This window comes from Onychostruthus taczanowskii, unplaced genomic scaffold, assembly GCF_017590055.1.
Source record: "Onychostruthus taczanowskii isolate IOZ18803 unplaced genomic scaffold, ASM1759005v1 scaffold107, whole genome shotgun sequence".
Classification (NCBI taxonomy): Eukaryota; Metazoa; Chordata; class Aves; order Passeriformes; family Passeridae; genus Onychostruthus; species Onychostruthus taczanowskii.
Genome location: NW_024497297.1, coordinates 290,875 through 312,354, shown reverse-complemented (window position 1 = coordinate 312,354; position 21,480 = coordinate 290,875). Strand labels below are relative to the sequence as shown.

Here is a 21,480-nt window from a genome sequence, read left to right as displayed (position 1 = left end):
GGCTGAGCTTCACCCAGGCTGGACTGATGGACACTGCAGCCACAGTCAGAGGTGACAAGAAAAGGGGCACCAAGATGCCAGGGGTGATCTCCTCACCCCTGTTGAACTTTCCTGTGCCCCAGCTGAGCTGTCTGTGCTTCCTGGGGTGCTGAAGGATCAGGGCACTGCAGGAAGAGCTTCTTTTGGAATAATCCCCACTGACCATCTTGGTTTCTGCCAGGAGCAGAGCTGGGTTGTGCAATGGCAGCACAGCCGTGCCCTGGGGATGGGCCGTGCCCAGGGCTCCTGGCAGGTGCTCTCAGAGGGGTGTGTGGGGATGAGGGCGGAGGGGCAGGAACGTGATTTGGGCCTGGCACAGCGCTCAGCATTCCAAAGGATGTACCAACCAGCGGGAGGTTTGCCAGGGCACCACGGGTGCTAAGTGTCCAACACCCCACAAACCATGAAGGGGCTCTTTTGGACCTGCCCTGCCACAGCCCCACACAGGGGAATTCACTCTGGGGGTCCCAGCTGGCCACCAGAGCACAGCAGCCACCCCTTTGCTGTTGTCCCATGGCTCCCAGGGCTTCCCTCCCTAGCCCTGACACAATTCCAGCCACTCTGTGCCCTTTGCTCCAGGCATTCCTTAACCCTTGTTCCCTCCACAACAACCTCCCTAGCCTGTCCTACATCCTGCACCCTCTCATTACTCCAACCTCCTTCCATCCCATCCCAGAACATCCCAGAACATCCCAGCTCTGTCCTCACCTGGGAACACCCCACCCTCCATCTCCTCTTGCTGCATCCCACTCTCTGTGCTTCATCCCATCCACACCTCTGGGTGCTCTGTGGGCTGAGGGACCACTGAGTGCCTGGGGACACGCAGGGACCATGGGGACACACAGGGACCACGGGGACACACCCTGCCACAGCCCTGGGTTCTGCCCCAGGATTTGGGTGTCGGGTGAAGCAGCCTGCAGGGCTGGGCCCCGCTCCAGGGAACAGCACTGCAGCTGAGAGCCCAGCCGAGCGGGCAGAGCAGTGCTGGGAATATCAATCAGGGAGGCTTGGAGCGGGCGGCTGCACACACAGCCAGGGCTTTCATCCCCCAGGATCCACAGCTCGGCCGGCAGAGCCAGCCAGGGGCTCAGCCCTGCACTGGGAGGGCTCAGCATCCCTCTGTACTGGGGCCAGCATGGTCAGCAGAGACTGGGGAAAGCCAGGGAGAAGGGAGAGATCAGGAGAGAGGGTGGAGAGGAGAAGACACAGTTGTGAAAGAAGTGGGAAGATTTGGGGGGGAAAAAGGAGGAGTTCCCTAGATCCAAGCTAGGAAAGGCCAGTGCTGGCTCCAAGGGCATCAGGCAGGGGAGAGGCTGAGACTGTGAGGAGGGAGAGGAAGAGGAGGGCAGGGAGGAATGAGAAGCAGGGAGGAATGGCAAGACGGGAACAGGGCAGTGCTGTCATCCAGCCCCATGTGAGGAGCCCCAGGCAAGGAGCACAGGGTGGGTGAGTCTTAAAGGGAGAAAGGACGAGGTCCCCAGCACTGGTAGGGCCAGGGACTGCCATGCAGGAGAAACCTGATGATCTCCCTAATCTGTTAGGGACAGCAAGTGCCACTGTCCCCTTGCAGACACTGCCTACCTGTCAGAGTTGTCACCTGGCCAAGGCTGCCCACCCTGCTGTCACCTGCTGTCACTGTGTCCATCCCACTGCCACCCTCCACACAGCACAGCCTGTGCACCCCCTGTGCCACCTCCTACTGCAGTCCAGGCTGCACAATCCCCACTGCCTCCTTGGGGACAGGGCCTGTACACTGCCCTGTGCCACCTTCCCCCCAGGGGAGACTCCGGCTGCATGCCCCACATCCCCTATCCAGCCTGTGTGTGTGTCCCTGCCCCCCTTGTCATCGAGACCACACTCCCCTCTGTGCCACCTCCACAGGGTGCTGGCAGTGAGCACCCCGCTGTCACCTCCCACGTGCAGGGGCATGGGCTCTGTACACCCCGCTGTCACCTCCCCCCGCAGCACAGCCTGCGCACACCCACGCTGCGGCTGCCTGAACATCCAGCCTGTACCAGGGGTTGCTCTTCTCCCGTGACTGAAGCTCCTCATTTTGAGGTCCCAAATACCCCTCTGTGCTGTCACTCATCAACCCAAGACCCCAGCACAGATGCACCAGGAGTCACCGCACCTTCCTGCCTCACCCGTGGTGGCCTCAGCATCCTCACCAATGCTCCAGCACGGTGCACTGCCCACTCCCCACCCTGTCCTGTGCTCCCCCAGCTCCCCACTGATGCTCAGAAGCTGCTGTGCTTTGACACAGCCACTCTTCCCAGCAGATCCAGGGATCTGCAGCCCTTCACGACACTTCCCTCATTCGATCTCAGCCCAGCAGAGCAAAATCTGACCAAAGCCCAGCTGATCCCAGCAGCAGGAGCTGATTCACAGTGTGGAGGAACTGCTCCCAGCACAGCTTCTCTCTGAAACTGGGGGAAAGCAGGGCAGGTCCCCCATGAACCCTCAGCTCCATCTGCAGCTCCTTGCTGGATCCATTTATCAGCTCATTCCACGTGAACGACCTTGAGAAAACCCATTGACCCAGGACAGTGGGAGACTTTCCCAGACATCTGCCAGCACCTAAACCTGCAATTTATGGGAGACTCTGAGCTAAATTCTCAAACAAGACAATTTCATTTCTGTCCATTACAGCTACAATATTCCTCTCCTCCCCTCCCACAGAGAGTAATTAATGCTGCACCGCGCTGCGAGCCCGCGGGCAGGTGCAGGAACCTCTGCTGAGCTCGCCCAAGTTCACACCACTCCAGCTGCCTTCCCGGGTGGTGGGGGGCTGTAAGGACCCGGGGCAGCTTTTGGGAAAGGATGTAGAATATCCCCTCCCAGTAAAAAAGGGATGGAGCCTGGGAGCCAGGCAGAAGAAAGAGCCGCTCCCCATGCCAGCGCCTGAGTTCTCACCCCAGGTTCATCAAAGAGCTACTGAGGACGAGGAAGGAAGGGAAACTTCTCTCAGAAAGTTCCCAAAGGGAAGCAGATAGCAGGGCTGAGCCAAGCCCCCAGACTGCCCGGCCCAGCCCTGCGGGGAGCAGTTATTGAGGTGGTTGCTGGTGTCTCCTTTCCTCCTCTGCAGCCATCGCATCTCCCTGCGGGTCCCAGCCCTGCCTGCCCAGGAGGCCCAGACACTTCCTGGATGGTTCAAGATAAAACCTTATGCTGTTAGCAAAACAAACGAGGAGGCTGTGAGAGCCAAGGCTGGCACAGGGCTCAAACCACCGAAGCCAGAACCACTGGTTTCCCCGGCTGATCTAATCTCTCCCAGCGCCAGAGCTCCTCAGCCCCAGCAGGCTGGTGAGGCCACTGGAAGCCCTGAGGAAGAGGTGAACTGGTGTGACAGGAGCAGGGATGGGTGCCCCAGTTTGGAAGAAAAACCAGGAGAAACAGGAACGGGTGGCCAGGGAGGGGGGCCCTGAGATGGGATAGTGGGATGGTGGGAGAGGGGTGTTGGGACTGTTCCTGCCTACCAGGGTCCATCTTTTCTCCAAACAGCTGGAGACAAGACTCTGAGTGAGCCCCATGGCATTGGCATCATCCCCATCCATCCCGCCAGGAGATCCCATACAGGGCAGATCCATCTGCGTGGGAAGCAGGACCACCTGGCTCCAGCAAGCCTTCCTGAGAGGATCTCTCCTTCCCATCACCTCCCAGGGTGGGGGAGTGTTGGGATCTGGGCGCTGCTGACACGCCGAGGCTCCATCTGCAACCATGTGCGCCCTCATTGCAGCACTGCGGCGGGCGGGAGCTGGCTGCTGCCAGCCCGCGCCAGCGGGATTTGGGTCAGGCTAGCCAGGCACAGGGATCTGCTCCGCCACGCTCTGGCTGTGGGACATGGGTGTGGCTCAAGAGGATGTGGGGATCAACAAGAAGAAGCTTTGAGGGAGGACGTTGGTGTGAAGTGAAATGGAAGCTGGGTGGGCTGGGCTGTGGCTCAGACTGCGACCGCATCCACAAAGGTGTGTGTGTGTGTCTGTGTGTGTGTGTCTGTGTGTGTGTGCAGCTGTTGGGAACCCTGTCCTGAAGGGACATCTTCAGAGGGCCAGGTAGTGACTAGATATGGGATATTGTCAACCTGGGGATGAAGGGTCAGCACCATGAGGCCTCTGGGCTGACCACACTGGGATGTGGTGGAGGGTTTGTGGAGATGGCCAGCTCATGTGAGCATCACTTCTGGCCTCCACAGGGTCTGAGTGCTCCAGTAGCCAAGGACATGGAAAATATGCCTGGGAAATTGCTGGGAGAGCCTTCTCAGGGGCAGCAGGGACAATAAGGCACAACCGGTCAAAAATAGAAAACTTTATTGAAGTCAAATCCAACAGGGAAGCTGAGCTCAGCCCCACGGCAGGAGCCCAGCCTGCCGCTCACTGGGGTACAAAGAAGGGGGCAGGGGTCTCATGGGGCACGGGGGGTACAGCACGGGGGGAGTGGGTGGTCCTCACCCATGGGGCCCAGGACGAAGACAAAGCCACAGGCACTCGCACCCGCTCTCCCTCCCTGGCTGGTTAAGGACAGATGTGCCAAAGCAGAAATGTGGTGCAAGCTCCTAAGTGGCCAGACAGCCCAAGAAAGAGGGTCCTGCAAGCTCCACACTCGGCCCACGATCTCGTGGCTCAGCTCTAAGCTCCAGTGCACACCAGCGAGCAGCCAAGACCTGCCTCCACCCTGCCCCACACGCAGAAAACCCCCCGGCAACACCAAGAGCAGTGACCCGACCGCAGCAGAGACCTCAGTGCCCCTCTCCCCCAGCCCCCAGCACAGCACCAGCCCTGCCACATGGACAGGCCATTCCTGTGCCACCAGGATCTGCGGACCATCACCTGCAGAGCCACAGCTCCAGGCCCAGTGCTCATGCTATGGGAAGCCCAGATTTCACCGCGCCGGCTGTGGCAGAGGGCCCGAGCCTGGGGGAAGCAGGAGCCTGAGCCTGAGAAAAAGGCAGAGCTTTGCTCCTCCACCCAGCCCCACCTGCCTGGGCAGCCACAGTGGGTGCAGAGCTCCCTTTGAGGCACCCTGGCGCAGGGATGGTGGCATGCTCTGCTGCACCAGCAGAGCTAGGCTGGCAACAGTGAAGCCAGAGCCTTCCAACTGCTCCCTGGAGCAGGGCAGGGCTGGAGCCCAGCTGTGGCAGGAGCAGGACCAGTCCCTCCTCCCCATGAGCCAGCCCAAGCAGAGGGAGGGGTGGGAGGGTGGGCATCGCCTTCCTTCGTGCTCTTAGAGTGGTCCCCAAAGGGGACGCAGGTGGGTGGCATTCCCTGCCCGGAGCCCCACATGCAGAGCCACACGCATGCAGTGCCCTTCGCGTCACCATCACCCAGGCAGCGCCACCAGGACCCAGCCCCGGGTGCTCTGATAAGGACTCGGACAGTTTTTGGCCTTCCCCACATCATCCCCATCCCCTCCCTGCACCACGCCCAGGCTCTGAGGCTCGGCTCCAAGGTAGTCCAACACCAGACCCTGGGCCACACATGCAGGGCTGGGGGCCAGTCCACGCTCACTCCCACACCTCTGTCCAGATGGCTCCCCGGTGCAGCGGGGGCGCCGCTGCCGGCCTCAGGATGAGCTCTCCTACCTGCTTGTTGGTGTATTTCTGGGGGTTGGTGCGGTAGCTGTAGTCCGAGTACTGCTCGGAGCCCGTCGAGTTGTTGTCCCCGGTGCCAACAAAGGTGTTGGTGGCCGGCAGGTCCTGCACCACTTGGTGCTTCTTGGAGGCAGAGGGTGACTGAGGCTGCAGCTGGATGGAGGGCAGCGGTGAGTTGGAGCGGTAGTGGCGGCCCAGGTCCGGGCTGCCCGGAGGGTAGTTCAGGGGCAGGTGGATCCGGGGGCTGTCACTGACAGAGTCATTCATGAGGTTGAACTTGAGTGATTTCTGCAGCCCCGTCTCCTCCTCATCCTCTGTGGGCTTGGGTGGCTTGGGAGACTTGCTCTTCTTCACCTTGTTCTTGCTCTTCCCGCTCTTGCTGGCTTGCTTGGGTGCATACAGGTCCTTGGTCTCCTTCTTGCCCGCCTGGTAGCCGCTCTTGGCCTCGCGCTGCCGGCAGTAACGCACCAGGACCACCAGCACGATGACCAGGGTGACAGCCACGATGCCGGCGATGACCCCGAAGAGGATGTTGCTCCGCTGCTTGCTGCGCTCGTACTCAGGGTCGCCGGCGATGTCGATGTCCAGCGGGGTGTCCAGGCTGTGCCCCACCAGCGTGTCCAGCAGCGTGCGGTTGGCCAGTGTCTCGTTGACGTAGAAGTGCACCAGAGCCGTGCCGTGCCGCGAGGGCTTGCCCTTGTCATTGACGCGCACGACCAGGCGGTGCAGGCCGTGGTGCTTGCGCAGGATCTCCTTCTCCAGAGTGATGTCTCCGCTCTGCGGGGAGATCTGGAAGAGCTCGAAGGGGTTTCCTCCTGTGATGCTGTAGATCAGCTCAGCATTGATGCCCGAGTCGATGTCCTCTGCCTTGACCTTGCTCACCTGCTGGCCGGGGCTGGTGTGGGGCAGGATGTGCTTGTAGGTGGCGTTGGAAGGGGAAGTGATGAAGGGGGCATTGTCATTCTCATCCAAGACGTTGATAGTCACCCCCACATAGGCAGACCTGGGGGGATCCCCACCATCCACCGCCTTGAGTCGGAAGGTGTAGGTACTCTGCTGCTCCCGGTCAAAAGAGATGCTGGAGAGGATGGTGCCAGTGCCATTTTGTATGACAAAATCCCCGTTGTCTTGCTCCACCGACAGCTGGATCCGGGCATTTTCTCCTTTGTCAGCATCAATGACTGTCACCATGCCCACAGGGCTGAGGGGTGGCATGTTCTCCATCACTGAGAAGTTGTAGCCACTCAGCATGAACTTGGGGTCGTTGTCATTCCTGTCCATGACGTTGATGGCCACAGATGCTGTACCCTGCTTGCTGGGGCTGCCCTTATCTTCCGCCACCACCAAGAACTCATAGCGTTCCCTCTGCTCTCGGTCCAGCACCGCCTTCACCCGGATCTCCCCGGAGTCAGGGTCAATGGTGAAGGAGCCCTTGGAGGAGGGGTCTGTCACCAGGGAATAAACCAGCTTGGCGTTGGAGCCGCTGTCAGCGTCAGTGGCACTCACCTCCATGACCAGCTCATCGGGCTCATTGTTCTCAGGGAAGGCCACCTCAGTGAAGCTCTGGCTGAAGACAGGGGCATTGTCATTGACGTCCATCACCTGCACCTTCAAGGAGTTGGTGCTGGAGAGGGGCGGGTTCCCCGAGTCCACAGCCACAATCTCAATCGTGTACTCCTTCACTGACTCATAGTCCAACGGCGTGGTGGTCTGCAGGAAGTATTTCTTCTTGCTGTCACTCCCTGTCTCACTGGCCTGGCGCAGCTGGAATGGGACGTCACCGGCCACCACACAGGTCACCACAGCGTTTTCACCCTCATCTCGGTCAGACACCTGCACCAGAGCCACTGCTGTCTCTACTGGCACGTCCTCCGAGATGTTGGCCATGCCATCCTGGTGGGTGACCAACCCTATGCCCCGGATCTCTATGGAGGGTGCGTTATCATTCATGTCCTTGATGGTGACCACCACCTGCGTGCGGGCGCTCTTGGGGTTGGCACCCTTGTCCTTGGCCATGACGGAGAACTTGAGGGTGCCGATGTCCTCGCGGTCGATGGGGCCCTGCACGGTGATGAGCCCCGTGGCGCGGTCCAGGCGCAGCAGCCGCCGCACCATGTCTGAGGCCTGGTGGAAGGAGTAGTCGATCTCAGCATTGGCGCCCTGGTCCGAATCGTTGGCTTTCACCTAGGGGACAGAGGGACAAGCAGTGAGCAGGACAAGGGCACGGCAGAGTGAGCCTCTCCGCAAACCGCCGTGGCCTTCCCTGAGGACAGCCGGGGGGAAAAACCAGGATTTCCTCTTCTGGGGCCAAGGACTGTGGGGCAAAGAGCCTGGGACCGGCAGAGCAGCTGGGAGCCACCCTCAGGCACGGAGGCTTTGCCTCGCTCTTCTGGAGAAACCGGCTGGGCCGGTTGGCTGCGCTCCCCTCCCAGCCAGCTCCGGCACGCAGGGAATCCTCTGGAACCATGGAACCGTGCGCTGAGACCCAGCCAGCAGCAGGGAGGGACAGCTCCAGCTGTGCCTCCAAGGAGGGGCTGGAGCAGCTGCCTGGCTCAGGTGAAGGCAAGGAGGGAGGCAACCATGTGTGGAGCTGCAGCAGCTCCATCGCAGCATCTGGGGATGCAGCCACACAGGGATTGGGGCTGCCTGAGCCCTGCACAGCACCGTCCATCCCTGCCCGCCCGCCAGGAGCCCTGCATCCCCATAAACCTGCCTCTACGCCTATTATTTGCTTTCTAAAGAAGATGAGGTTTGTCTAACATTTGCCTCCCTAATCGGCTCTCTGAGCAGCCTCTTCTCTGCACCATTTGCTGCTCCACCGTTATCTTGCTCAGCAGATTTGGATGGAGAACGAAAGTTGTTAAATGTAAATTCCACCTTTTACCTCCACTCACAAAACAGGCGGAAGTCATTTTCCCCCTGAAAGATAAAAGCTGAGCAATGGCAGCAGCGGCATCTCAGCCCATTCTCCTCCCGGCCATGCAGCTCCCTTATCTGCTTCCAACTCCCATTCTCTTAACAGTGAAAAATGAATTCTTAAAAAATTCACATCAGAATTAGCAGGCAGATGAGAGCTGGCCGCGCTCCGCTTATTAAGATGGCAGCTGCAGATAAACAGATGTCGACTACTATCATCTCAATGCCCCCTCCAAGCCAAATCCACCACGATCCAGCCCCCTGGGCTCTCCGGGCCAGTTTGCAGTGCTGCCTGAGACGAGGCAGAGCCCCCGCTCCCTGCAGACAGCAGGGCACCTCCAGAGCTGTGGCCAGCCCTGTGCACGGGCAGCAGGGATGCTCCCTGTCCCCACCTCCTGAGTTTCCATGGAGCCGCCAAGGGAATGCAACTTATGAAAGGGTCTATGTCTTGTCTGCGGGCAGCACTGAGACCGCGCTGGCCCCAAGCCAGGCTCCCAGTGGCCCTCAGGTCCCAGCCCTCCCAGTAACCCGGAATCCTGCTCCCTAGAGCTCTGCTGCTGCCCCTCAGCCCAGTCCTGCAGCCCCACTCCAGCTGTGCCTTCCTGCACATCCTCTCCAACCTCGCTTGAGCAGGTGTGCTATCCCAGGGACCTGCCTGCCTGCTGGCCTTAGGTGACACTCCAAGCTCCGCCATCCAACCCTCCCTCCTCCCTGGAGGAACCATGACCATGTTGATGCTCCTGTGGCTGTCCCTGAAGCCAGGCAGGAGGGGAAATGGTGAGGAGAAGTGTCCTGTGCACTCACCTGGAGGACGGAGTGCCCCACAGGGCTGTTTTCAGAGAGCTCTGCCTCATACAGGGCCTTCTCGAACTTGGGTGCGTTGTCGTTCATGTCCAGGATGGTGATGCGGAGCAGGGCACTGCTTGCCCGAGGTGGGTTTCCCCCATCCTGCACCTTGATGGTCAGATCGTAGGAGTCCCACTGCTCCCGGTCCAGGTTCCCCATGACAATCAGCTGAGGCTGTTTCTCATCCTGGTCCTCAGCCACCTGCAGCCCAAAGAGCTCCTGCGCCTCCGGACCAGCCATCAGCTCGTAGGAGGCAACGCCATTGGGGCCCGAGTCCCGGTCCATGGCCAGGGGGATGGGGAAGAGCGTCCCGACATTGGTGTTTTCAGGGATGGAGAGGGTGAGGACGGGCGAGGCGAAGTTGGGGGTGTTGTCATTGATATCGAGCACCTCGATCTGCCCCTCAAGCAGGCGAGGGCTGCTGTTGGCGTTCAGGTTAGTGATGGACACCTCGAACTCCAGGAAGCAGGGGTCTCCAGGCAGGAGGTGCTGGCACTCCCGCAGGCTCTCCCGGTCAATGGAGGTCTCTGTGGTGTAGATGTCCCCAGTCTTGCCATCCACACGGAGGTATGGGGCCCCCACTTCCAGCTTGTAGAGGTGCCCCATGTCCGGTAAGCCGTAGTCGGAGGCCAGGCTCCCTATGAGGCTGTTGGGGGGTTGTTCCTCCTGCACTTTGTAGACCGCACGTGTCCCCGAGGCCAGGGCGGGGAGCTGGCAGAGGAGCCACAAGCCCAGGCAGGACGCCAGCGGGTTCATCCTGCGCTGCAGGGGAGCTGGAGGAGACACAGACACCGGAGGTTAGCCACCAGCCCACTTCCCTGGCTTACCCCACTGCGCCATGTGGGACTGCACATGGTCCTGGCACAGCTCCCAAAGGGAAGGGGCTGCTGGGGCCAGCTCCTGGCAGCCTCCAGTGCCCTGAAAGACCCGTCCCAGCTTGCAAAGTTCCTGCAACGCCCTGCTGGAGTGAGTAACCCTGTCATTGAAACCTCAGCCTTGCCACTTGCAGGAAGCCACTCCTGCCACTGTCCACCCTCTTCGTCACCACACCAACTGTAATTAGACCCAACGAGGCACACTAACAGGGTGGACTGCAGGCAGCCTGCTGCCAACAACCCGATGGGAGCCGGCCAGACTCTGAGACAGCTTCTCACCACCCAAACACAGGAGCATTGTGTGCCACCAGTGCAGGGGCACTGCCTGCCACGCACGGCAGGGACACACGGGCACTGCACGCAGCTGCCAGCACTGCAGAAACGGGAGCACCAAATGGGGAGTTCTGCCTGTTCTGTGGGAATATGGGACTGACACCCATCCGGTCCTGCAAGGATGTGGGGCTGACACCCATCCAGCACTGCGGGGATGTCACTGCTGATGCCCATCCGCCACTGCAGGGACATGGGACATGGAAAGGATAGAGGACTGACACCCACCCAGGGACACAGGGCACTGCAGGGATGCAGGGCTGCCATGCACCCAGCACTGCAGGGACACAGTGCACTGCCAGCATACAGCTCCCTCCCATCCATCACTGCCTGCACTGCAGGAACAGCAGCAGCCATCACTTTGGGGACACCGGACACAGCAGGAATGCAGGACTGCCACCCATCCAGCACTGCAGGAACACGAGGTGCTCCAGGGATGCCGCCTGTCCAGCACTGCAGGGCTGCAGGGCACTGCAGGGCCATGGGGCGCTTTGGAGATGCAGGGCTGCCACCCCTCCAGCACTTCAGGGACACAGGGCACTGCTGTGGCAGGAACAGAGCAGCACTGCCCTTGCTGCACTGCCAGCACAATGGCACTGCCAGCCTTGCACTGCCAGGTACAGAGGCACCACCCACCCGGCACTGCAGGGATACAGGGGCCCTGAGCATCATCCCTCCTGCCCTGCCTGTGGAGCACTGCCACCCCCGGTGCCCCGGCAGTCAGAGGACACCAGGTCCCTGCCCAGGCTGTGCTGCAGTGCAGGAAACCCCAGGCAGCCCCAGCAGTGCCCAGCCCCAGCGCACTGCAACGGCAGCACAGCATCCCCCTCGCTGCACAGTCACTAGGCAACCCCACACCCTGCGCCAGCAGCTCCTGTTCCCTTCCTCGCTGCAGACACACTGTTCCTTCCCATTCCCTCCCACTCCAGTCTGGGACATGGCACGCACTGGGTGCCCACTCCGTGCCGGTGCCCACTCCTCTGCTGCAGCCGCGGTGCCGGGAGCACTGCCCCCCTGCATTGCAGAGACACCCCTGCACTGCTGCACCCCTGCACCGCTGCCCCCGCCACTGTCACCTCTTCCCTATGCCCACACACTGCCTAGGCCATGCCAACCCCACAGACTGTCCCCTCCTGTGACAAGCCACATGCCCTGCCACCAAGCCCCCCTGTCTGGTGCTGTGCTTGACCACCAGCTTTCCTGCTCCATTCTGGGAACACTTTTTCCTCCTCTAGGTTCCAGGAGCTTCTGCTGAGCTGTTAGCATAAAGTGGTTCAATGCAGCTCACTGGCATCCAAAAACACAGGGACCTGGTGCCCTAAAATTAACAGGCACAAACATCTGCCAAGGCCCCACAACATTACCCTGCTCTCACTGCTCCCATCACTCCCTCTCTCCACACTCTGCGACCAAGGACAAACAAACGCTCCATGGGCAAGCGCTCCCTCACCATCCCGCTCTGTGGTGCCATGCTGCAAGTGCCCAGTTCCTGGTTAGCCTGTCATGGCACGGATTGTTAGCAAGTGGAACATCCTGCACTGTCCTCCTTGGTACTTCCCACAAGCCAACAGCTCCTGGTCCCCCCACCCCTCTGCTTCCCCATGGACATGGGGACATGGACGAGATGAGTGCTGCCTCTGCAGTGAAAACACACCTCCGTGCCTGGAGAGGAGAGGGTGGCCCTGAAGCCAAGCTTGCCTCTGCTCCCTTGTCCTGCCCCTTCCTTTGTGCAGAGCAGAGCTATCCCCAGCTGGCTGAGGCCGTGCAGAGCCGCCCCCACCAGTGCTGGGATGTGTGACTCCAGGAGGAAGGGATGAGGAGAGAGAGCAGGACATCTTCCATCCCTGGACTGGGCTGAGGATGGAGGAGGTCAGGAGCCAAGCAGAAACACAACAGATTTTTGCATCAGCATAGGCAGTGTGTGCAAACACGTGTGTGTGTCTGTGCTGGGTGTGCACTGTGAGCGTTCCAGAGGTGTGCACCTGCCTGGAGCACAGCTGTGTGTGCATAGATAAAGGCAAACAATCACACCTGTGCCCTGGCAGGGTGTGCAGCTGTGTCACTCGGGGCAAGGAGCACATCCCTGCCCGCTCTGGGCCCGTGCCCCAGGTGTGAGCTCGCGCTCCTGCACGTGTGTGTGCCGCACACAACGCGTGTGCCCGCGTGTGCGCATGCCCCTGGCACCGCTGCCTGTGGATGTGTGTGATGTCACCCGTGCGGGGGCACCGGCACCTGGGTCATGCTCGTGTCTGCCACCCCCCCCCGGTGCGCTCACACCAGACCCCCCTCACCCAGCTGCCTCCACGGGGTGAGCCTGCCCCGAGGTCTGCCAGCCCTGCGCTCCCGTTGGGGATGGCCGTGAGTGAGGACAGGGAAGATGGGCAGCTCCAGCTGTTGGGAAAGGGCTCCTGGAGGATGCCCGAGCTGGGAGAGGCACTGTGCCCGCCGCTGGGCTGTTTGCACGGGGCTGGGCCTGCCTGCAGGTGACGTAGCCACGTCCTGACTAAGCCCTGGTGCGAGGTGAAAGATCGCAGGGAAAGTCTCAAGGCAGTGCTGATGCCTCACATGGCTGAGCGATCTGGGAGGGAGGGCCCAGAAGCTGGAAACACCAGGAGCTCTGTGCCAGCCAGGAGGAGGAAGGGTGTCACCCAAAGGTGCCCAGCACCCAGGATTTCTGCCCCAAAATCAGGGCTGGAATCTGAGCCCAAGCCCCATTCCTGCAGGTGAAGGAAGGCACCCTGCAGAGCAGGGAGGTGCGAGGAGGAGAGGGCCTGAGAACCTGAGGGACAGTGCTGGAAGGCACGAGGGGCCCTGGGCTCGGCAGGATAAGGAATCAGTAGGGTCAGGAATCCTGCTCGGCACCCAGGGGTGTGAATGACACGGTGAAGACACGAGAGCCCAGAGCTGGGCGTGAGGAGGAGGAGGAGGAGGAGGAGGAAGTCTTCACAAGCACGTCTGTGCAGGAGACACAGGCTTCCCAGGGGCCAGTCCAAGGCACCAGGCTATTTTCCCATGGGATCTAAGGACCATCCCACACTTTCTTCTCTAGTGCCAGGCACCTTTTTCCAACCTGCTGGCAAAGCACAGAGCACTTAAAAATAAAAGCCCCTCCCAAAACAACTATTCCTCCGCACACACAATTCTCCCTACGGGGAGTGTGTGAGAAAGACTGAACCACATGAGAGAGGCGTTAGTCACGCTGCTTAATGCATGACTGGGAAGCTCTCAGAGGACAGTGGCATGCAAAATCCGACAGAATTCAGCCATCCCCACCAAAAAAAAAAACAAGCCTTAATGAGAGAGAGGTTATAAAGCACCGCGAATTTAAGCAACTGCTTGAACAAGCCTGTGCTCCCTGTGATTCCCACAGCCCGCTGGCCCTGTTCCACGGGAGGCAGCACAGCTTCGGGAATGGGCACCAAAGTCCGGCCTCTCCTCGCTTCCAGCGGCTGATTGCGTGGCTCGGAGCCACGGCTCACAGGTCTGTCCAAACCCTGCACTGAGCACACAAGTGCTAATCCCCCCTCCACGCTCCCCCAGCCCTGCTCCGACGCCCGGAGCTGGAGCGACATCCCAGTAAGCAGCAAACGGCTCATCCCAGCTCCACGCGGAGATCAGGGATCGTGCTAGCCGGGAAAACGGCCGCTGATGGTCAGTCCTGCGCCGAAGGCACGGATGGGCTGAATCCTGGGTATTCCGTTGCACGTCCCAGGATTTGCTCCAGCTCTGGCTGCCACTGCGGCTGCTCGGCGTTTCTGCAGGCTGGGCCCGAGCGCGGGGAGCCAGAGCACCCCGCGAGGAGGAACCCCACTGGCCTGGCAAGAGGATCACCCCAAAATCATCCCTGAGGAGCTGGGCAGTGATGAAAAGCCGGCAAAGCCCAGGGCCCTCCCTCCTCTTCTGCCTTCTCCACATCTCTTCCAAATCTGGCAGCCAACGAGGCAGAGACCTGTCAGAGCCTCCCTGGAGTGGCACCCCCATCATTCCAGCCGTGGGTGACCCACCGCCACTCCGGGCTCCTGTCCCCTGCCGCAACCATCCCACCCTCCACCCCGGCTGGAGAGGGGCCCTGGGGGAAGACAAAAATGTCGCGGGCCTGAAACACCCTGGCAGGGCCGCTGGGAGCCGGGCACAGCGGGAGCGGCTCTGCTCCGGGGATGCAGCCGGGAGGGTTGGGGGGACCTTGGGGAAGGGGGAAAGGGTTCCCCCCGGCCTCGCAGCGCGCCGCGGGAGCCGCTGCTGCCGGCTGCGGCGGCTGGGAGGGAGGATGGAGGCCGGGCTCCGCTGCCGGCCGCCGCGGCCGAGGCTCCCCGGTCCCCGCGGCGCTGCCCGGGCTGAGGCTTCGGCAGCCGCCGGCTCCGGCTGTGGGCACGGAGGGGAGCGGAGCCCCAGGCGCCTCCGCCAGCCCCGCGCACACGCACAGAGACACGCACAGAGACACACGGACACACGCACTCAGACACCCGTGACAAAACCACGGGAGCCGCTTTGCCGGCACCGGCTTCGCGCTCAGCCTCGCGTACCGGGAAACAGGGATCCTCCGCGGCGGGGCACGCACAGCCCGCTGACACACTCAGAGCCCGCTGACACACTCGGAGCTGGCCGACACACTCGGAGCCCGCTAACGCACTCAGAGCCCGCTGACATACTCGGAGCTGGCTGACACACTCGGAGCCGGCTGACACACTCACCGCACGCACACCCGTCACACACACAGCTCCGCACACAGACACGCGCACCCCACTCGCGTCCCCGCACCCCGGTGTCACTAGCACCCCACGCGGATACCCCTCCACGGCCCCGGCGTGCGCTCCTGCCAGCCCCTCGCTCCCCTCCGCTCACCCACAGCCCCGCTCCCAGCCGGCTCCCCGTTCACCCGCAACTTCTGCGGTTCCCACGCAGCCGCGCACCCCGTGGGCGCACACACCCAACGCTGGACGAGGGACACACACCCAGGGCCACCCCCACGCGGAAAAATAAACACCCCGAAACACGCGCACCCCCCGCCACAGCCGCCCTCCCGCAACCTCCGCCCGCCCTGCGCCGCGCCGCGCCGCGCTGCGCGGGGCTGGCCGCGCTCCGCTCCGTTCCGCGCCGCACAACAAGTGGCAGCGCCGGGCGGGACCGGGGACAAGAGGGAGCCGCCCCGCCGGCCGCGGAGCTCCGCGCAGCCCGGCGCGGACCGGAGCGGAGGGATGCGGGATGCTCGGAGCGGAATGCTCGCCAGCGCCGCTCCCGCCGCCGCCCGGCCCCGCGCTCCCGCACAGCGCCGAGCTCCGGCGCGGGGCATCCCGCACCCCCCCCGCGGCTCTGCCTGGCAGCGGGCGGGGGTCCCGGCCCCGCCGCAGCTCTTACTTGGATGGTGTCGGCGCTGCGCTCCGTGCCGAGTCCCTGCGCGCTGGTCCCGCGGCGGCTCCATCGCCTCCTTCCCGCCGGGACCGCGCTCCCCCCACCCCCCCGGCTCCTCTCGAGCGTTATCCACGGATGAAAACCAAATGGAAAAAATTACTGGGGAAAAAAAAAAAAAAAAAAAAAAAAAAAAAAAAAAAAAAAAAAAGGGGAGGGGGGGCAAAAAAATATAAATGTCCCGTGGGAACCGCCCCCCTCCCCGTGCCGGGGCTGCGGCTCCTCCGGCGAAGCGGCGGCTCAGGCTGGAGGCAGCCCCGGTGGGCAGCTCGGTCCGTGCCCGCCTCCGTCCCTCGGTGTGTGTGAGGATGTGCAGGGGAAGCGCAGCGCAGGCACGGCCCCTTCCCCCCCCCGCCCGCCGCTGCCTCCGCCTCTCGCCGCCACCACCATGGGGAGGTGGAGCTCCGGCTCCTTATCAGATCCCGAGCGCGGCCGGGCTGCCGGGACGAGCGGGCAGCGGCTGCCGGGCAGAGCCACCCGGCTCCGGGCTGCCGGCACCGCGCCCAGCGCCGTGCCCGTGGAGAACGGGGCTCCCCGCGGCCTCCCGGAGCCCCTCACCCCGGGGACCCCTCCGCTCTGCGCCCGCACACGTGCGGCTCGGGTCTCCCTTCTCACTCCCCTCTCGGTGCTCTTAGTAATTAATTCGCTCATTTATTCTTCCAGCCGGCGCTTCACAGCCCCACGACCCCGCTGCACAGGGCCAGGGACCCGGGCCAGCGCAGCCGGGAGGGTCCCTCCGTGCGACCGAGCTGAGCGGGGGCTGTGCCCGCCCCTCCCCGGCCCCCAGCCCAGCAGGGCTGCGGGGCAGGCTGCAGAGCTGCCCTGCTGGCTGCAGCGGTGGGGCTGGAGTGGCCGCCGTGCCCTGCCGTCACACCTCGGTGAATCACGGCTTTATTTATTGCGGGGTGTCGGGGCGCAGCAGGCACGGAGCACCTGCGGCTCCCAAAAGCACCCGCGAGCTCCCAGCGCCCTTGTGGTGCTTTCACAAGCTGTTCTCCCTCAGCTGGCTTCTCACCCCGGCACCTCGGCTGGCCAAGCGAAGTCCCCGGGGGCCTGGGTACAGCGTGTTCCAGGGCTGCCCCTTCCCTTGCTGCCTCCGCCGCCTCCGCGCTCCTGCAAGGAGCGGCCGCGCTCCGTGCCAGGGGCTGGAGCTGCAGCCCGACCCTGCCAAAACCCTCAGCACCCCCCGAGGGTCGCGCAGCCCATGGCGCTGCCCCTCACCCGCCTTCCGGGCCGGTTGCGGCGCGGATTTCTCGCCAGGATGCTGGAAAGTCCTTTCCGCTCCGCCGCAGCGAGGATGGGAGCGCGTCTCCCCGCTGAGCTACGCCAACCTGTTGCGCAGCGCCCTTCGCTGCACACATGCTCAGCTCGGCTGCATGACTGCACCATCTAGAGGCTGCGCCTGCCTGCTCGGAGCAGCCCGGCTCTATTTCACCCCTTAAATCGTCGCGTTTTCCCCCCAAAATTGCCGTGCTTTTCTCCCAAATCTCCCCGCTTTTCCCCGGCAACCACCGAGTGCAGGCCGTGGCAGGGCTGCATCCCGCTAGGCAGGAAAAGGGGGCTGGCGAGCACAGCTCTCCTCCCAGACTTTCTGCTCCTCCAGAGATGTCGGCTCCTCCGCGTCTGTGTGCGAGGCTTTTTTTCCGAGTGTCAATTCACATGAAGCCAATTTAGCAGAAGATGTGAATTGAGAAGCCAGGGAAGGTCACAGCTCACCTTTGGGGCAGGGAGAGGAGCTGTGGGGTTTGTCAGGCTGTGCCCTGCTGATCCAGCATGAGCTGGGCAGGGAGAGGGAACAAAATTCTCCAGAGACAAGGGCAGATTTGATGGATCAGTAACTGGCAGCCCTCCTTGGAGGGACGGAGAGCTGGAGCGAAGGGAGAAACCGAGGGAGTGACCTCGTGGATCTGAGGCTGCCTATGGAGCAGGGACAGCAAACTTTAGAGATTGCTGGGGACCAAAGGTTTGTGTTTCACAAGAGTCACGGGGCAGTCAACGAGTCAATCAACAGCGGCACAGGGAGCACCGAGGAGCTGGGCATGTACATGGATCACTGGATGCCGCTGATTTGTGGGGCACCCGTGACTGTCACCTCAGCCTCTGCTCACACTTGTTTCTGAGGGACAGGTCCAGGCTTTAGGAATGCAGGGGAAAAGTGTCCTGGCATCAGGAACCACCTCTGTGCAGCCCAGGGGAGCAGCCTGGCAGAGCCCTCCACAGTGCCAGCAGCACCCATGGCCTGGTGAGCTGGGGAGACACAATGTCCAAGTCCCTGTTGGCCTGGCATCCCAGGGTTGCTTTATCCATCTCTGCCTTCCTCCTCCACCCCACTGCCTTTGAAAGCCCCTCCCAGAGTGCTCCTTGCCCTCTGACAACACAGGAAGCTTGCCTTTCCCTGTACTTCCTTCTCCTGGGCATTATTGTAGAATCCCAGAATGGTTTGAGTTGGAAAGGACCTCAAAGACCATCTTATTCAACCCTTGTCTGGCAGGGACACCTTGCACTATCCAAGGGTGCTCCAAGCCCCATCCAACCTTGCCGTAAACACTTCCAGGGATGGAGCATCCACAGCTTCTCTGAGCAACCTGTGTCTCACCACACTAACAGGAAAGAATTCCATCCTGTGTATGTACCAGCTCCAGATGAGTCACCCATCCTCACCTTGTCTTCACCGTTCCCAGAAAGCAGAGCCAGTCTGAGCAACAAGAAGCCCTCAGGCTGCAGCTCTGTCTGCAGAGTTATTCCGTGAGCCCCTGCAGGGCTGGCAGTGCCACCGTCCCCCGAGCTGCTGCTGGAGGCTCTGACTTGCCCCGAGCTCCAGGTCCCCCGTGCGGGGCTGCTCCAGGTACCCCATGCTGGGCTGCCCTGGCATCACACAGAGGCAGCTGCTTCGTGGTGCCAGTGGGGCCTTGTCAGAAGAACAAAGCCTGAGAGGGAAGAGCATCCAGCTAAATCTCTGGGAAAGCGAGAAGAAAGGGAAACACGGAGAGCAAATGAACCTTACAAGAGAATAAATACCCCCTCCCCAACACACACACGCAGCAACCTGGCTGCCGTCTGCTGCAAGGAGTTCAAAGGCTCCTCTGTTCTCTCTCTCATCAGCTCTGGGCTCCGCAGGAGAAGCAGCAGCTCGGATTTGGGCAGCAAATGCTAATAACACAGATGTTCTGACAATCCGCTTGTTTCTACAATTAAAAACAAAAAGATCCTCAAAACCCAAATGCGAGGAAATGAGCACATTAAAGAACTTCTCCTCCGCTCGCCTCCTGCGTCACCGAGGGCTGCAGGTTTGCGGGGGAAGGAGCTGGGTGGGCGCAGCCCCATCCGGAGTGTCAGTGGGATGGTGTGGGAGCAACGTGTCCCTGGGACCGCGGCGATGCTCCGGCCAGGGGCTGGGATCCAGAGTGTCCCTGGGACCGCGGCGATGCTCCGGCCAGGGGCTGGGATCCAGAGTGTCCCTGGGACTGCAGTGATGCTCCGGCCAGGGGCTGGGATCCAGAGTGTCCCTGGAACTGCAGTGATGCTCCGGCCAGGGGCTGGGATCCAGAGTGTCCCTGGGACCGCGGCGATGCTCCGGCCAGGGGCTGGGATCCAGCATGTCCCTTGGACTGTGGCAATGCTCTGGCCACAGGCTGTGGGCAGCCAGCCCCAGCTGGGATCCACCGAGGAGCCACGGGGCTCCCATGTTCACTGCCTGTCTTGCCTGTGGGATGCTCACTGCCAAATTATTGGGAGATTGTTTTTATTACTGTTTTAACTCTTTTTTTAACCTTGTTTTTCTCTTGGCTGCTCTTTCACTCACTCATTAATTTTGGTATTTTTCTCACGGTATATAACCCCTGTCACGGCTGCCATGGCAACAGGAGGGAATGTGCTCAGCGCTAAAATATCCTCTCAAAAATAACAAAAATAAGACAACAGAGGCAGCTTCTGTGGGCCGCTGCAAATGCAGATCTGGCCTGGCTTTGTGGTGACGGAGGATGAAAGATCCTGCAAGCTGGGGAAGCCCCTGAGCCCCAGTCTCCCACAGCGCTTGGCCCACCCCACATCCCAGGGCACAGGATCTGGGAGCTTCTCCTGGGATGGACACTGGGGCTGAGCATCTCCAACCTACTCATCCGGCCTTGAAAGCTCTTCTCCATCCTCAAGGCCACTGTCCCTTGTCCCTCAAGGCCACATGAGCTCCACCATTGCCACAGTGGGAGCTCCTCCTGGGATGGACACTGGGGGCTGAGCATCTCCAATCTCCTCATCCAGGCTTGAAAGCTCATCCCCTTCCTCAGGGACCTTTCCTCAGGGCCACATGGTTTCCACCATTGTCATGCTGGAAGCTCCTCCTGGGATGGACATTGGGGCTGAGCATCACAGAAAGCTCCTCCCCTTCCCCAGGGAGCAGCATTCCCTCCATAATGAGGGGAAAATGTGGGTCTAGGCTTGGAGAAGATGGTGAGGGCATTGCTCAGGGGGGGATGCTGGTGTCCCATGGGTTTCCATCCACACGTGGATCCCTGGGACACGTCCCACCTGGTGATGTGATGTCCTCAGACTCGGGAGCTGCAGGCAGCGTTGGTGGCAGGGCCAGCAGGGCTGTCACCCAGACCTGTTGTCTGCATGTGACAGGATCACCGGGCTGGGGGAGAGAGGCACTTGTGTTGATAGAGCACACTCGGATCTCTCCGAGGCATTTGACTTCCTTCCACCTGACATTTTGATTAAAACTTGCATTAGAAGGAATTAACAGGGCACAGATGAGATGGATTCAAACTGCTTCCCTGGCAGATCTCCGAGGGGGCTGCTAATGGGGAGAGAGCAGAAAGGAGCATTATTCCCACCTCCCTCCCCCGGGGCCCCGCGCTTCGTCCGCTGCTATGAAACATTTTTATCAATGATGGAGATGAAGAGATGAAATCTTTGCTGGGAAAGCTGGAAAATGACACCCAGAGTGATGAGACAGAAAGGGAAGAGGATGTTTTCAGCTAGTTAAATGGTCAGGGGGTGTTTGACTGCAGATATCCGGAATATATCTGGGACTGAAGCTTGCATTTGAAGCCCTCAGGCAGGATCTTGGAAAGCAGTGACTCTGGACATGCCCATACAGGCTGGGGAGATGAACCCTGGCTTTTAACCAGCAACCAAGCCAGCTTTAAGCCCTCCCAGGAATATCTGCCTGGTCCAGCGATGCAAATTTGTCTGTGAAAGAGTAATTAGGGATCATTGTGTACTGGTGTGTGGGGGCTGCAAATCAGTGAACAGTGCCCTGCTGGAGCTCTTTGTCTGGCACCCACACTCGGGAACGTCAGGGGAACACCAGAGAGCTGGAAGGAGCACCACAGACCCAACCACAGGCTGGAAAAGCCAGGCCTAGGGGTGTGATGCTGCTAAAACTCTGTCATCAGGTGATCTGAGCACCTTGCCTGTGTCCTCCCACGTGGAAAACTGAGCAGGGAACCTTAAATCCCACAGCAAGGAGTAACAAGAGCA

The 21,480-nt window shown here is 61.2% G+C and overlaps 1 protein-coding gene across 3 annotated transcripts in view; it reads right to left on the bottom strand.

Moving 5' to 3' along the window:
• PCDH1 (protocadherin 1) overlaps positions 1–18,761 on the bottom strand; it is a 55,079-nt gene extending 36,318 nt beyond the window's left edge. Inside the window, exons 1-4 of one of the 3 annotated variants that reach the window (XM_041417946.1) lie at positions 17,221–17,310; positions 15,949–16,101; positions 9,347–10,161; positions 5,618–7,810 (exon numbers count right to left, since the gene is read on the bottom strand). In XM_041417946.1, the coding sequence (XP_041273880.1) occupies positions 5,618–7,810; positions 9,347–10,161; positions 15,949–16,012 (3,072 nt within the window). In that variant the 5' untranslated portion in view covers positions 16,013–16,101; positions 17,221–17,310. Of the gene's footprint in view, positions 1–5,617; positions 7,811–9,346; positions 10,162–15,948; positions 16,102–17,220; positions 17,311–18,660 lie in introns of those variants that run through there. The other 2 variants (XM_041417939.1, XM_041417933.1) reach the window with 2 other exon arrangements.
• Between the last annotated feature and the right edge of the window lie 2,719 nt (positions 18,762–21,480).